At 42.3% G+C, this 13,075-nt stretch overlaps 2 protein-coding genes and 1 long non-coding RNA gene across 3 annotated transcripts; 1 reads left to right on the top strand and 2 right to left on the bottom strand.

The window, feature by feature from the left end:
- Positions 1–513: 513 nt before the first annotated feature.
- On the bottom strand, positions 514–2,528 carry mrpl20 (mitochondrial ribosomal protein L20). The gene is made up of 4 exons (XM_083971328.1): positions 2,319–2,528; positions 1,955–2,065; positions 1,491–1,568; positions 514–1,388 (listed from the first exon to the last, which is right to left on the bottom strand). The coding sequence occupies exons 1-4, from the start codon at positions 2,403–2,405 to the stop codon at positions 1,215–1,217; spliced, it is 450 nt and encodes a 149-aa protein (XP_083827454.1). The 5' UTR covers positions 2,406–2,528; the 3' UTR covers positions 514–1,214.
- Positions 2,529–2,998: 470 nt separating this feature from the next.
- Positions 2,999–12,632, top strand: sdhb (succinate dehydrogenase complex, subunit B, iron sulfur (Ip)). The gene is made up of 8 exons (XM_083972449.1): positions 2,999–3,124; positions 4,217–4,350; positions 4,936–5,021; positions 5,428–5,564; positions 5,808–5,924; positions 6,048–6,149; positions 6,449–6,571; positions 12,076–12,632. Exons 1-8 carry the CDS (start codon positions 3,053–3,055, stop codon positions 12,154–12,156), a joined length of 852 nt encoding a protein of 283 aa, XP_083828575.1. The 5' UTR covers positions 2,999–3,052; the 3' UTR covers positions 12,157–12,632.
- LOC310985462 lies at positions 8,767–9,779 on the bottom strand. The gene is made up of 3 exons (XR_014595360.1): positions 9,739–9,779; positions 9,525–9,613; positions 8,767–8,999 (listed from the first exon to the last, which is right to left on the bottom strand). It is a non-coding gene; the product is annotated as an uncharacterized lncRNA (long non-coding RNA).
- Positions 12,633–13,075: the final 443 nt, after the last annotated feature.

Genomic DNA, 13,075 nt, shown 5'->3' on the forward strand with positions numbered 1-13,075 from the left:
AGCGGCTCTCTGAAGAACAGCGACGGCCATTGGCTGCCGGTCGAGCACGCCTTCTTCTCATTGGCTGCCCGAACCAGCGTGTTCACCAGAGGTCATTCACGTAATCCCACCCAGAATTGATACGGCAGCCGCGGAAGGTCACAATAGCTGCAATTCACATGGACTGACAGCAAATATTCTTTGGTTGCATCAGGCTGGTGGAGGTTTGGTGAGACAGAGGACACAGACACGGTGGGATTTGACCTCTAACTGCAGAGGGACAACTGTTGGAGTGTGTGACTGCAGACCTGGGTGTGTGTGTGTTCCTAAAACACCACTGGTTAATTGAATTGTATTTATTTCATCCTTGTGTTTGTTATTATGCACCACCAGGGAGAACATCTGCAGGGGAATGGCAGCAACAGTTTGTACAGATGTGTAGAATGACATAAAAACAATGCTTTTCAATGAGAAGAACCAATGAGAACAGAGTATGTATCAAAATGTTTAATGAACTAAACATAATGAGGACAGTCTTACCACAACAATGGGTAAAATAGATACAAAATAAAGTCATCACAAAAAATCATCACCCTCCATCCTTTCCCCCCCTCAAAAAACTTCATTACAACATCAAGTCATAACTTAACAAAGGTTGTGTTCCTATCATGATAGCAGGGGCAGTTAGGAACAGTTTCACACACTTCAGTAGGAAACCTCTGGCACACATTGACAGGTATGTTGGACTGAAGACAGTGAATATAGCAGGAGCAGGACTGTCTGCAGACAAACGGTTGCTATGCTACGTATCGTCAGCCGAGAGCTCGGGTCATGACGAAGCTTGAGGGATGGTCACAGATGTCACAGAAGAGTGAACAGTATCGACAATAAATACAATTGGCTTTAGGTTATGTCATATTCTTATATAAATATGAAAACTGAGCTTTGAATGGCAAAATCACAACATGGAGAGAGAGAAGCCGTCCTCCGAGGCCAGGGATCAAACAGGCCCTTCGAGCGTGTCCTGCAGCGTCCTCCCCCAGGGAAGTCGCTCGGTTGGGAAACTAAAGTAAACATATGTGATTATTATATGACAGATACCTAGATAGATGAAGTGACTGTGAAGCAAAGTGGTGGATGTCAGTCTGGTCAACTCAGGATCGTCTCAACACTCCAAGGGCACTGCTCTTTAAAGCACACATCAGCTGGAGATCCATAACCGCAGCAAGTCCTTTTTATTGTAGGCAAACGATACGCGAGAAGACACCGGGAGGCTCTTTGCCGTCACCCAGCGCCGCACCGAAGCCTTCCTGTTGCCGAGCCTGTGCCAGCTTAGCAAGCGAGAGGAACGACCGGGGTTCTGTGACGGCCAGGTCGCTGATGACGCGTCGGTTCAGCTGGACGCTGGTCTGTATGGAGGGAGAGAGAGATGGTAAAGTGAAACGTCGAAGCTGCGAGATCCTAGAGAGAGAAGTGGTACAACAACGCTGTAAACGTGCGACACAACCAACCTTTGTAAGGTTGTGCATCAGGGCTGGATACTTCATGCCGTGCTCTCGAGACGCTGCTGCGATGCGTGTGATCCAGAGCTGAAGAAGAGATGTATCACACTGGTTAACTTGTTCAAGACCACATCAACAATTACAGAGTATATGAACAGTTGTTTTTAAAAAGAACACCTCAAAGTCCTGTACTGTAATAGATAGATAGATAGATAGATAGATAGATAGTCTTTATTACGGACTCAGGTCCATTATAATGTATATATTATGTAATAGACCCTTCATAATTATTAAACCCTCCTGTGAGCTGGATTCAAGTGTTTTCATTGTGTTATGTTACCCAGGATTCACTAGAAAACTGGACTGCCACTGATTAATATTGGTCTGACTAGAGGAGAACAGGCTAAACTATTTTAAACTGGGTGACACATCAGATAAAACCTACCCGGCATGATACTGTATTTGTGTCTTACCGTCCTCATGTTACGTTTCTTCAGTCTCCGGGCTTTGGTGGCGTAGACGAACGCCCTCCGCACCGCCTTCACCGCCAGGCCGTAGCAGCGGCTCTTCCTGCCCCTGAAGTGCTGGTGGAGGAACCGACAACACAACACAACCACTGACGTGATGCTTTAACATGTGATCATCATGCCGACGAGGACGCGTTAAGCTTCCACCGCACAGAAACACATATTAGAAATTAGAAATACATTATTTATATCAGAGAATAAACAGCTGCGTGTCTAGTTTCCTGAGGTGACTACAACACAGTGTTTAGTCGGTGTGGAGGCAGGTGAGCTACGGTAGCTAATGTGCTCCAGGAAATAGTCCCAGCCTTACCCGCGCATGTTTGAGAACTTCTTGAACTTTCCAGTATCTGTCGGGTCCGCGGCTTCTGATCCAGCACGACAAGGTCAGGAAAACCATGTTTGTTTCCCAAGCCCAGGCTTCACCGCAGTCTTGTTGCTGTCAGAGCGAAAACACTGCTTTAAGTGACCTTAGCCCAGCTCCACCTGCAAGGAGACCGGTTCACTCAACACGCCGTGCTGCGACTGACTGACAGAGGCGGACTGGGTGCGCTCGGTTTAAGACCCGGGCTATCTGGCGGCGGTGCTTCATAAGCTCCGGTTGGGTTTACTGACGGGAATGTCGGGGAAGATGTGTGCAGGGAGTGGACGTTACTGTATACTTATTGGTTGTAGTTACTTCCCCCAAAAACTTACAGCGTTAGTAAATTAATAAAAAGTAACGTATTTTCCATGAAAAAGTTACTATTGTGTTACTTAAAAAAAAAAATATATATATATATCAAATGACTTGGAGTCGCCCCCCTAACCCCCTGACTTTCCGTTTACCTGGAACTAACCATAGACTGGAACTAACCAACAAACTCAGTACTTACAGTACAATAGTAAAAAAAAAAAAAAAAAACACGAACTGTTAACTCACTGAGGTTCAGTAACACCGGCACGTGCCTGTGATTGAAACACGCGCTCCCCTGAGAGCAGTGACGCGGTGGATGCTGGGATAGCACCATAGCACTAGCAGGCAGTGGAGGTCAGAGAAACTCCAAGATGTCGGCTGCTGGTCTCACGTCCTTGAGGCGCTGTGGTTTTTGGGCTTTCCGCTCCCCCACAGGACTGGTGGTACGTTAGACAACAGGATAAGTAAACACATTGTGACATTGTGTGTGTTGTGGCGGTGCTGGTCATGTGGCGCAGCTCCGTGAGCCGGCTCAGGGTAACCCATGCTGGGTGACAGCGGAGGGCTCCGTCTATGCTCTGACATCCGTGTTACGTAGTCCTGTGCTCTGGCTGCTAACCAGCTACCGCTAACTTTCAGCAGGAGTTAACACTAACTATGTAATAACTTTACAAAAAGTGTTGTTTACTGGTTGTTGGTCGGTGCGTTCCGCATCAAACGTCGACAACAAACCCCCGGTGTGGCTCTAGTTGTTAATGTAAACACCGGTCAGCTAAATATAGCTCCAGTCATGTGGGGAATTCAAGCAAAACAAATGGGAAAGGACGAGAAGACTACCACCGCCTTTGTCATGCAAATGGTTTTGTCCTTCTTAAAGTTAGTTCCTGCAGAGGATTTGAGTGCCTGTTAACATGAAGCAGAGTTTGATCCTTGATACTGAGGGATGTAGTTGTGTCTGGTTGAAATGAGAGCTGCGTAGGTGAATGGATTAGTCCATAATCTCAAGCGGCTCGATCATCAGTTGATCAATTCAGTCACTCCTATTAAAATGCTGAATATTTGCTGCTCAGTCCTTCCTTGATATGATTACATTTAGCTGCCTTTCTTATTATTATGTCATTTATCTGGTGTGGGTTGGTCGACGGTACTCTTGAAGACTTCCTCATGACATGCAGCACTGTTCATTGATATTTTATAGACTAGTTGATCGGCTGATCAAAGGAAAAAAGATCCTCTGTACCCATAACTTGTAGGAGTTAAGTTACTTCAAGGAGCAGCAAGATTAAGTAAAAACTGATGTTACAAAAAAGTACTTTACAGATGAACCCTAGAAACACATGGGCTAGACGTTATCCTGATATGTATCTTATCAGGGCAGTGAGAGTATTAGATAAATAATAAATTGTAATACTCAGTAAGACAGAAGACAAAGTGAAAGAGCAAAGAAATTATTAAATTAAATTCAGTTTTCTTGTGTGTATATTGAAAATGATAGAGGGACAGAATCCTCCTGATTGTTCTTCTCGTCCTACCAGGCGGTGCGGTACGCCCAGACAGCAGCAGCTCCAGCACCAGAGCCCAGAGTCAAGAAGTTCCAGATTTACAGATGGGACCCGGACACGGCAGGAGACAAGCCCCGCATGCAGACCTACGAGATCGACCTCAACACGTAGGTTTAGAGCTTTTACAGCTCTTAACACTGAGACATGGACAGTGACGATGTGCAACACTGTGTCACTCAGGGCTCCAGCTTTCAAACTGCCTCGGCAGTTCTTACCTATTGTAAACATGAACACTGTGGAGACTCCTGTCTCCTCCTCTCCTGTGGGACTGTGGGTGTAAATGTTTACAGTTGTTACAGTAATGAAGACAGATTAAGCTTCAACAGCCGAGTTAAAGTGGAGCCTATCTCTTCTGATGAACAGCAGTTAAATTAAAGGTCAATGTTGATGCTAATAATAATAACAGCTTTTCCAGTTCTGGTTATGTTCACCTGTGTTGGTGGTGACTGGTGATCAGGCCGCTGTAAACCGTAACCTGGGCAATTACAAACAGAGGACATGATAGATGAACTGAGAACAGGCTTCAGGTGGATTTACCACTGATGGCTCTGACAGCCTGGCACGTTTCCACTCTTATCAGCCTGAGGAGACTCACCGTGCCAGGGCGCCATGGCAATAAACCACTGCAGTGTCGTCCCCGGTTGCACTTTGATGTTTTATTGACTCACTGACTGGTTTTCTTCTTCATCTAGTTGTGGTCCAATGGTTCTTGATGCCCTGATAAAGATCAAAAACGAGATGGACTCCACTCTGACCTTCCGTCGCTCCTGCAGAGAAGGTCAGTCACGTGGAGGCTGGAGGGTGACGCCACGATAATTCTCAACTGTTTAAAGTCTCATTAGAAAGGAATGTCTCATAAACTAAAAAAATAGTTTGTAAATGCATTAGTTTCATTTGACCTCCAATAATAAAACAATCCATACATCTGTGTAATAAATGTGTAGTAGTTAGAGTCAACTAACTCTGTTGTAATAGAGCAGCTTTTGTTCTGTTTTGATCTTTTTTAAGAAAATGTACCAAAGTTTAAGTTTGCCCTGCAGATGCTTTAAAAAAAAAAAAATTACTAATTTGTGGAAGCCAACCACCACAGTAATAAAACACTCTAGTTTTAGTTTAGGTTGAAAACAGTTCAGATTGACTTGAAATGATTCTCACTGTGTGTTTTTTAAATCTCTTTACTGTAGGAATTTGTGGATCCTGTGCAATGAACATTAATGGAGGAAACACTCTGGCCTGTCTGAACAAGATTGACACCAACCTCTCCAAGCCATCCAAGATTTACCCCCTGCCACATATGTATGTGGTCAAAGACCTCGTTCCGGTGAGTAACAATCCACTACGCCATGTAACTGTCCATGACCCTAGTCATGTAAGTAAGTAACATTAAACATTTTCATAAAGTTTTGAATGTCATGGTGATGACAGGTTAACATTTCTCACAAGTTTTCTCTTCTGACACATGGAGACGTTTCTGTATCATGTTTCAGAAGTAACTTACTAGATTTCTTCTGTTAGTTCCTTTCTGACATTTTTGTTCTTCTGACTTCATGATTGTGTTTTGCAGGACATGAGTAACTTCTATGCCCAGTACAAGTCTATTGAACCTTACCTAAAAAAGAAAGACGAGTCAAAGGAGGGGAAAGAGCAGTACCTGCAGTCTGTGGAGGACCGACAAAAGCTGGTATGTCGCTATATTTAAAAAAAAAAAAAAAATTGTTAAGGCATTGACAGAAGGCTTTCACGTACTCAGAGTCACATTGAAAATAAAAATTAATACATTTTCTTGATTTTCTTCCCTGTGAAGGATGGCCTGTATGAATGTATCCTGTGTGCCTGCTGCAGTACAAGCTGTCCAAGTTACTGGTGGAACGGAGACAAATACCTGGGACCTGCAGTGCTCATGCAGGTGTGTGTGTGTGTCTGTGTGTAGCAGCGTAGAAACACTGAGGATGGCTCACGGTGTTCTGAATCACTTCAATTCAGGACCAAACACTGGAAGCATGCGTGTGTTGTGTATCAGGGTTGAAAACATTATTATTTGCTGCTTTTACTTCAATTCAATACATAATTTTAGTATTCATTCTAATTCGTAACTATTCATTATAGTCTTCTAAACCCTCTTTTATTGGCTTTTTTTTCTTTTAAATGTATGTATTTCTATGCCTGTAAAGCAAGCCTTACCTTGCCTGTGCTGTGGTCTGTCAGGCATATCGTTGGATGATCGACTCACGAGACGAGTTTACAGAGGAGCGTCTGTCCAAGCTGCAAGATCCCTTCTCCCTATACCGCTGCCACACCATCATGAACTGCACCAAGACCTGCCCCAAGGTAACCTGTCAGCACTGATCCTACACCAGCAGCCACACTCACATGCACAGTCTCTCAGTTATGTCTTTCATGCAAGGTACAAGAAAAAGATTTTTTATGCAACGCTGGAAGTGTATCGGTAGTGTTAGCCTGCCTCCACCTAAAGTCATCAGAGACACTCTTCAGCAACTCTAAACGGACCGATCTTCGTCTGAGAGCTGACAAAACTCTCCGGTAAGGCATCTTGAACGGTCAAACGCAGGTAACGGGATGAGATCGGTCAAAATGGAGGGTTCAAGCAAAGACGGTTTATTTTGGTTCAAGCTAACTTCATCGAGGGTAGGTTAGCTTCCTATTTCAAAGTAAAAGCACAAATTCTATCGTCATGGTTTTCTGTATGTAAAAGACAACGGGTGTTTTATTTTGTGAAAGTAACCGGAAGTGCGTTGGTCACAACGGCTAGCTTGAGTAGCGCCAAATTCATCCGAACAAAATTGTAAACAGCTGGTATTTAGACAAATTAATGACACTGCAGATCTAAACGGCTACTTTCTCGCCTAAAAATGTTTGAAATGTCGATAAAGTGATATATTTACAGAGTTTAGAGCTAAAATGAAATCAGCTTCTGACTGCTGATTTCGGCTTGGGTAAGAGGCAGGCTATCCCTTCCTATACACTTCCAGCGTTTGAGCTAAGCTAATTACGGGCGATACGGCTCTATCTGCCTTGTTACTGCACGCACAGTCGAAAGGATGGTGTCTATCTGCTTGTCATGGACTCGGGAGTGAGGCAAGACACGAAAGAAAAATGTTGGCGTATCACTTTAAAGTTAACTAAGAAAACAAGGATGCACTCAAAAAAAGAATTCATTGGATGAACGTAATTTAATCATGCCATATATATCCCATCTAAACAAATCATGTTAAGTCAATCTATCTTGATTGTGTTGGTCTGATTTAATTAAATTACGTTAGTACAACACAATTTAATCGTGTTGGATGAACTAATATAGGTTTTGTCTGTTAAACTAATATAAATCATGTTGGATGAACTAATATAGGTTTTGTCTGTTAAACTAATATAAATCATGTTGGATGAACTAAAATAGTTTTTGTCTGTTAAACTAATATAAATCATGTTGGATTAACTAATATAGGTTTTGTCTGGTATACTAATATCTTGTCTTGTGTTGTTTTCACTGCTGGTGTAAGCATTATGTTTAGCTAACATACATAAAACAACAAGCATAAACGTTTACAATTTTTATTTAACATAGGTGCAACATAGACACTTAACCATTGTCTTATTGTCTTTGATGCATCTCCACAATATGCCACAGTACAACTTAAAGCAGAAGTAAGTGATATATTTGTGTTAATATAAGTCTTAAATAGTTATATCTTCCGACAGCAATCACTTACATAGAGTGTTTGGACTGAAACACGGGTCTCTCAGTCCCTCTGCTCTGCTCTGAGCCGAGGAGAAAACATTTATCGTATCCTACAGTTTTTATCCAATGAGGAGAGAGAACGGCATGCAGGGCTGTGTGTGCAGCCAAGGGACGCCGTGAATGTGGTGACGTAGGGACGAGGACTGTTATGGTGCGTTCAAGGAAACTCGTATTTTTCCGACCGTGAAGTGGTACCAGTTCGATCTGGTACGAGTTCACCGGTCGGAAGTTACGAGTGGCCGTTATAGTGACTTTCACCGGTAAAACAGGTCGGAAAAACACGAGTGGGTTGCCTGGAACGCTACAAAGTCGTAAGTTGTGACTTGAAGCTGTAATTTTTACGATTTCAAAAGCCTGGCTGGAACGCAGCATTAGCGAAAACGACCGGACCACTTACTTCTGCTTTAACTGCTGACTAAAACAGTGTCTTAAATCCTTCCAGCACTCAATGAAAAGCACATTTTCTCGAAGACTTGCAACATTTTTTCAACCTTCGTCACAAATGCTTGTAGAATACACAAAAACACTGTTCTGTGTCATCTCCACACACACACACACAAGACTTTTCAACATAGGAGACAACAATCTTAATCTCAGTCCACTGTGCAAACTAAATTGTCTGTTGAAACATTTTTCTTCTAATCTTGAACTTTCAAAAACAAAAATCTGCATTGGCAGAGATGTGGGCAAATGCCATCCTTGAATCAGTCTTCATCAAGCTTATTCAAAAGCTTGTTTTTCAGGAGCTGTGTGCCTTGGATGACAACCTCCACCCATCCAAAGTGCATGTGAGGGTGGGTGGGTAAGCTCAGGTTCAGACAGTCCAAATAACAGAGCACAGGCAATCGCAGTGTCCCCCAAACCACTGAGGACCCCCACACCTTCAATCAGGACGACGATGTCCTCTGGATCATCTCCAGGCTCTGCATCCTCCTTCTGTATGTCGTACACTCCCATCACAGATTGCTCCATTGAAGTCTTGGCCTCTGTGTTTGCGCTCTATGGATTAAAATATGACAATACATACATTTGATATGAGTCTAGACAAAGTGTGGAAATAGGCTTCAACCACAGCAAGAACACTGCATAAAAGTAAATTTTATGAATAAAACTAAGAATTGAGCTCTAATTTATGCTTTCAAAGTAACAGTACTTAGCATCAAACAACAGATGTCATTTATGTTTGAGGGATGTAAATGATAATGTTACACAACAATCATCAATTCTGGCCAGGATTTGTACTAAATATATTAAAATGGTTAATAATATTGTTTTAGGACATTTAAAACATACATTCAGCCAATTATATCTCTAGTTTTCAGCCTTGCAGAAATTTGAGAAATAGCAGATGATGAAAAACAAGGGCAAAGCAAAATGTACTTTATTTATACAGGGTTAGTTGTAGGGTATCACGTTTTAATATGCAATATTTACCACCCTTTGCTTCAAATTTAACACATCCAACAAGTAAATATGTGCTTTCTCTGACTGGCTACTTTGTCACACCCCATGCATGTAACTCACCATATATTATTTCACGAGTTTCTCATGGTCTGTGTTCAGGTAGACGCAAGGACTTGAGGATGCATGCTCGTCTTGTATGTAGTGTCATCCTGAAGAAAAAGGGAAACCATTTTAACAATATTCTGCATTTTAGGCAGCAGTTCCAAAAAGGAACTCCACAGTATTAACAGACTCTCTGAACTTTTGCACAACTTTTGAACAATTAAATACAAACCTTGGAAATGGCCACCATATGTCTAATCTTTTCCCGTGCCGCTCCACCTTTCCCTCGAAAGAGCTCCATCATGAGTGGAGAGTGTTGGTCGAGCTCAGCAAAGAATGTTGATAGCAGAGGTACAGTTGATATGCGTACAGTATGAACTCTTTGTCGATCTGAAAAACATCAACAATACACTCACTCATCCTATTTGAACATCACAACAATATACAACACAGGAAGGATGAACAGTGAATTACTACTGTAGCTGTGCAATCATGATATTATAGAGAGCCTAAGCGGAAGCAGGAAGTAACGGCGCCATGGGACCTCAACTCTGAAAAACTCGCCATTCAAATGAATGAGACTGAACATTTTATTTCGTGATCCGATTGAATTGCGCCATGAGAAAAAAATATGTCCTCTACCTGTTTAAAACATCACGTTTCATGAAGAGAAATCAGCCGTTTATCATAAAACGGCAACAGAAGAATGTATTTTGTGTAAAGACCGCTCTACGGACTACAGATCTGTGTCCCACAAAAAATACGTCACCAACTGACACGGGAAAGGGCGGCATTTGGTGTGTGACGTCACCTACGCGACTTGTAGTCTTTCTGGTTACAGATTCTTCTGAATTTTATTCTACAATAGCTTTACAACAAACTGCTGATTTCTCGGGATGAAACGTGATGTTTTAAACAGGTAGAGGTCATATTTTTTTCTCATGGCACAATTCAAACGGACCACGAAATAAAGTTTTCAGTCCCGTTCATTTGAATGGCGAGTTTTTCAGAGTTGAGGTCCCATGGTGACCGTTACTTCCTGCTTCTGCTTAGGCTCTCAATGGGTGGAAGGAAAAAAATCGATTCACAATACTATCACAATAGTATCAGCTGTCCGTCTGAGGACAGAGAACAGGTAGGAGGACAGAGACGAGGGAGGGGGACAGAGAAAAGGGAGAGGACAGAAAAAAGGAAGGAAGACAGAGACAAGGGAGGAGGAGAGAGAATGATGATCATAATGATGATGTTGTTTATAATGTTTAAGTAATTACCTACTACTCTGGCGACACAAGGCTTGCACTGCCACATACACGTCACTGAAAGAAAAGAAAGAAAATAGAAAAACATTAGCAAATGATAAATGAATGCACACAGACACAGACAAAAATATTAACAACTTACCATGTATTTTTGAGGTGCAAAAATCTCAGGGCATGAGGACACTCCTTTATTTTGGGATGTAGGCTATTTCTGGTAAAAAAGAGAAATTGTTTTAAGAAGGTTAATACAACATAATGTTTCTGTAGTGAATAGGGCAAGTATTACAATATTTGCAATTACATACATTGAAATATGAAGACTATTACTTAACCTTAATGAAACAATTTCTGTTAGCTGGGCAAGGACATGACATGTCTTCATAGAGATGACACATAGCCTCAGTTACTGCACCACAGCTTTCATAGCATCATAGTTTTAAACAGATTTAGACCGTTTGCTACCTTCCCAGACCTGCAGCTCCAACTCACGGTCGTCGATCAGTTATTTAGCCTGCTCTTAGCTGAAAAATGACGAGCCATCACAAACGCCGGTAGAGCGGCGCTGTCACTGTGTGTGGCTATGACTACATCCTGGCACGTCACACGCTGTTTAACCAAAGCACACAACCGAGGCGAACACACACACACACACACACGCACACACACACACACACACGCACGGACAAGCTAACATGCTAAACGGACTCAGAAACCATAAACGATGATGCCCCCCCCCCCCCCCCCCCCCCCCCCCCCCATATTCTCCACTCGTTTTTGTTAGCCATAGCAAAGTTAAGTTAAGTTAGCATTAACTGAGAAAAACGACTGACTAAAATATGTCTCACAAATGTCTAATGTGTACAATCCATCACTCACGCTGTTTAATTTAATACAATACATCTAAATTACTTACCAATATCACAGGTGGCAAACGTCCATCAAACTTTCCACTCCGACTTTTTTTTTCTTCTTTTGAAATGTCTCTGCTTCCGGTGGGTGTGGCGCATGCGCAGTAGCTGTCCCTATCAGAGTCATTGATCTGAAGGACCTCAGTCTCATTGGATTGAAATGAATGAATCTAATTCATCTGATTTTTTCTTGATTCATGTTAAACCAACAAGAACAAATCATTTAATGAACATAAACATGATTCATTCATTTAATGTGAACATATTTCTAGTTTGTTAATCAAACACATGCCCTGGGTCAGTTTTTTGAGTGCACTCTTTACTTCAGGTGTTGTTTGAACTCCCCCTCCAGTTCTCTTAATATCAAAATGACTCTGATCTTTCCACCTCTCTTTCTCTCAGGGACTGAACCCAGGGAAAGCCATAGCTGAGATCAAGAAGATGATGGCTACGTACAAGGAGAAGAAGGCTGCTGCCATGTGAAGCTGCAGTCATCTTTCTCCTACAACTTTTCCCTCCATGATTAAATTATACGTTAATTAAAATGCTTAATGAGGTCTGAAGGGCCAGTACATCAGTCAGCTCACCCACCACCGCACCTCCAAGATCAGTGTGTGTGTGTGGTTGGAGGACATGGTGTTACAAAAACGCACATATAGAGTATGAATGCAGGAGAGACAGAGAGAGTGTTTAAGAGAGAGTGAGAGTGTATGTTTGTGTGTGTGTGTGTCTGTGTGTATTTATCTCCAACTTCATAGTGTGTATGTTTGTGCACTAGGGAGACACAATGCTGCATATTACTCCAGTATAAATGAGGCATTTTAATGTGCATAGACATTTTTTAGCTTGTCGCTCACCAGGCTTGCAGCCGGTCCGCAGACACAATGTTTATCCTCCCTCAGATCTTCCAACATACCAACAGCAGTCTTTGTCTTGATGGAAAATAAATAGTTAAAATATGCCTGCCTTTGTTTTCATTGGGTAACAGTCGATTATTCTTCGTCCAATCGGTCATTACAGCCTGGCTCCACTAGATGACGTTATTGTGCAGAGCCTGAGCTGTGAATGAACGTCAGCAGCCACATCCCTGTCACCTGGTTCACTGGGTGTGTGACACAGATGCACATGTTCATGTACAGCATTTGTTCAAACACAAGTGGACTGATTTTAAAGGGATAGTTCAACATTTTGGCAAATTTGCCTATTGCCATAATCCCTATAGTCTTAGGAGTAGGTTGATTACTTTTAATTGTCGGTGCAAGCTGTTTTTAGATCAGTGGGGCAGAGACACATGCACGAGCACGACGCATGGTATTTTTGCCTTTCCCTCATCAAACTAATCAAATACACAATCCAACAACTCCAAAACACTCTGGTGGACAAGTTGTGACCTCCACATTCA

The sequence above is a fragment of the Trachurus trachurus genome (assembly GCF_905171665.1).
Source record: "Trachurus trachurus genome assembly, chromosome: 5".
Lineage (NCBI taxonomy): Eukaryota > Metazoa > Chordata > Actinopteri > Carangiformes > Carangidae > Trachurus > Trachurus trachurus.

Excerpts from the sequence above, each read along its gene's own strand:
- mrpl20 (XM_083971328.1), bottom strand. The coding sequence starts at position 2,405 with ATGGTTTTCCTGACCTTGTCGTGCTGGATCAGAAGCCGCGGACCCGAC. Across the intron at positions 2,066-2,318 it reads AAGTTCTCAAACATGCGCGG|CACTTCAGGGGCAGGAAGAG; the intron begins GTAAGGCTGGGA and ends TTCCTCCACCAG. Across the intron at positions 1,389-1,490 it reads TGATGCACAACCTTACAAAG|ACCAGCGTCCAGCTGAACCG; the intron begins GTTGGTTGTGTC and ends CCCTCCATACAG.
- sdhb (XM_083972449.1), top strand. The coding sequence starts at position 3,053 with ATGTCGGCTGCTGGTCTCACGTCCTTGAGGCGCTGTGGTTTTTGGGCT. Across the intron at positions 4,351-4,935 it reads TACGAGATCGACCTCAACAC|TTGTGGTCCAATGGTTCTTG; the intron begins GTAGGTTTAGAG and ends TTCTTCATCTAG. Across the intron at positions 5,925-6,047 it reads TGGAGGACCGACAAAAGCTG|GATGGCCTGTATGAATGTAT; the intron begins GTATGTCGCTAT and ends TTCCCTGTGAAG.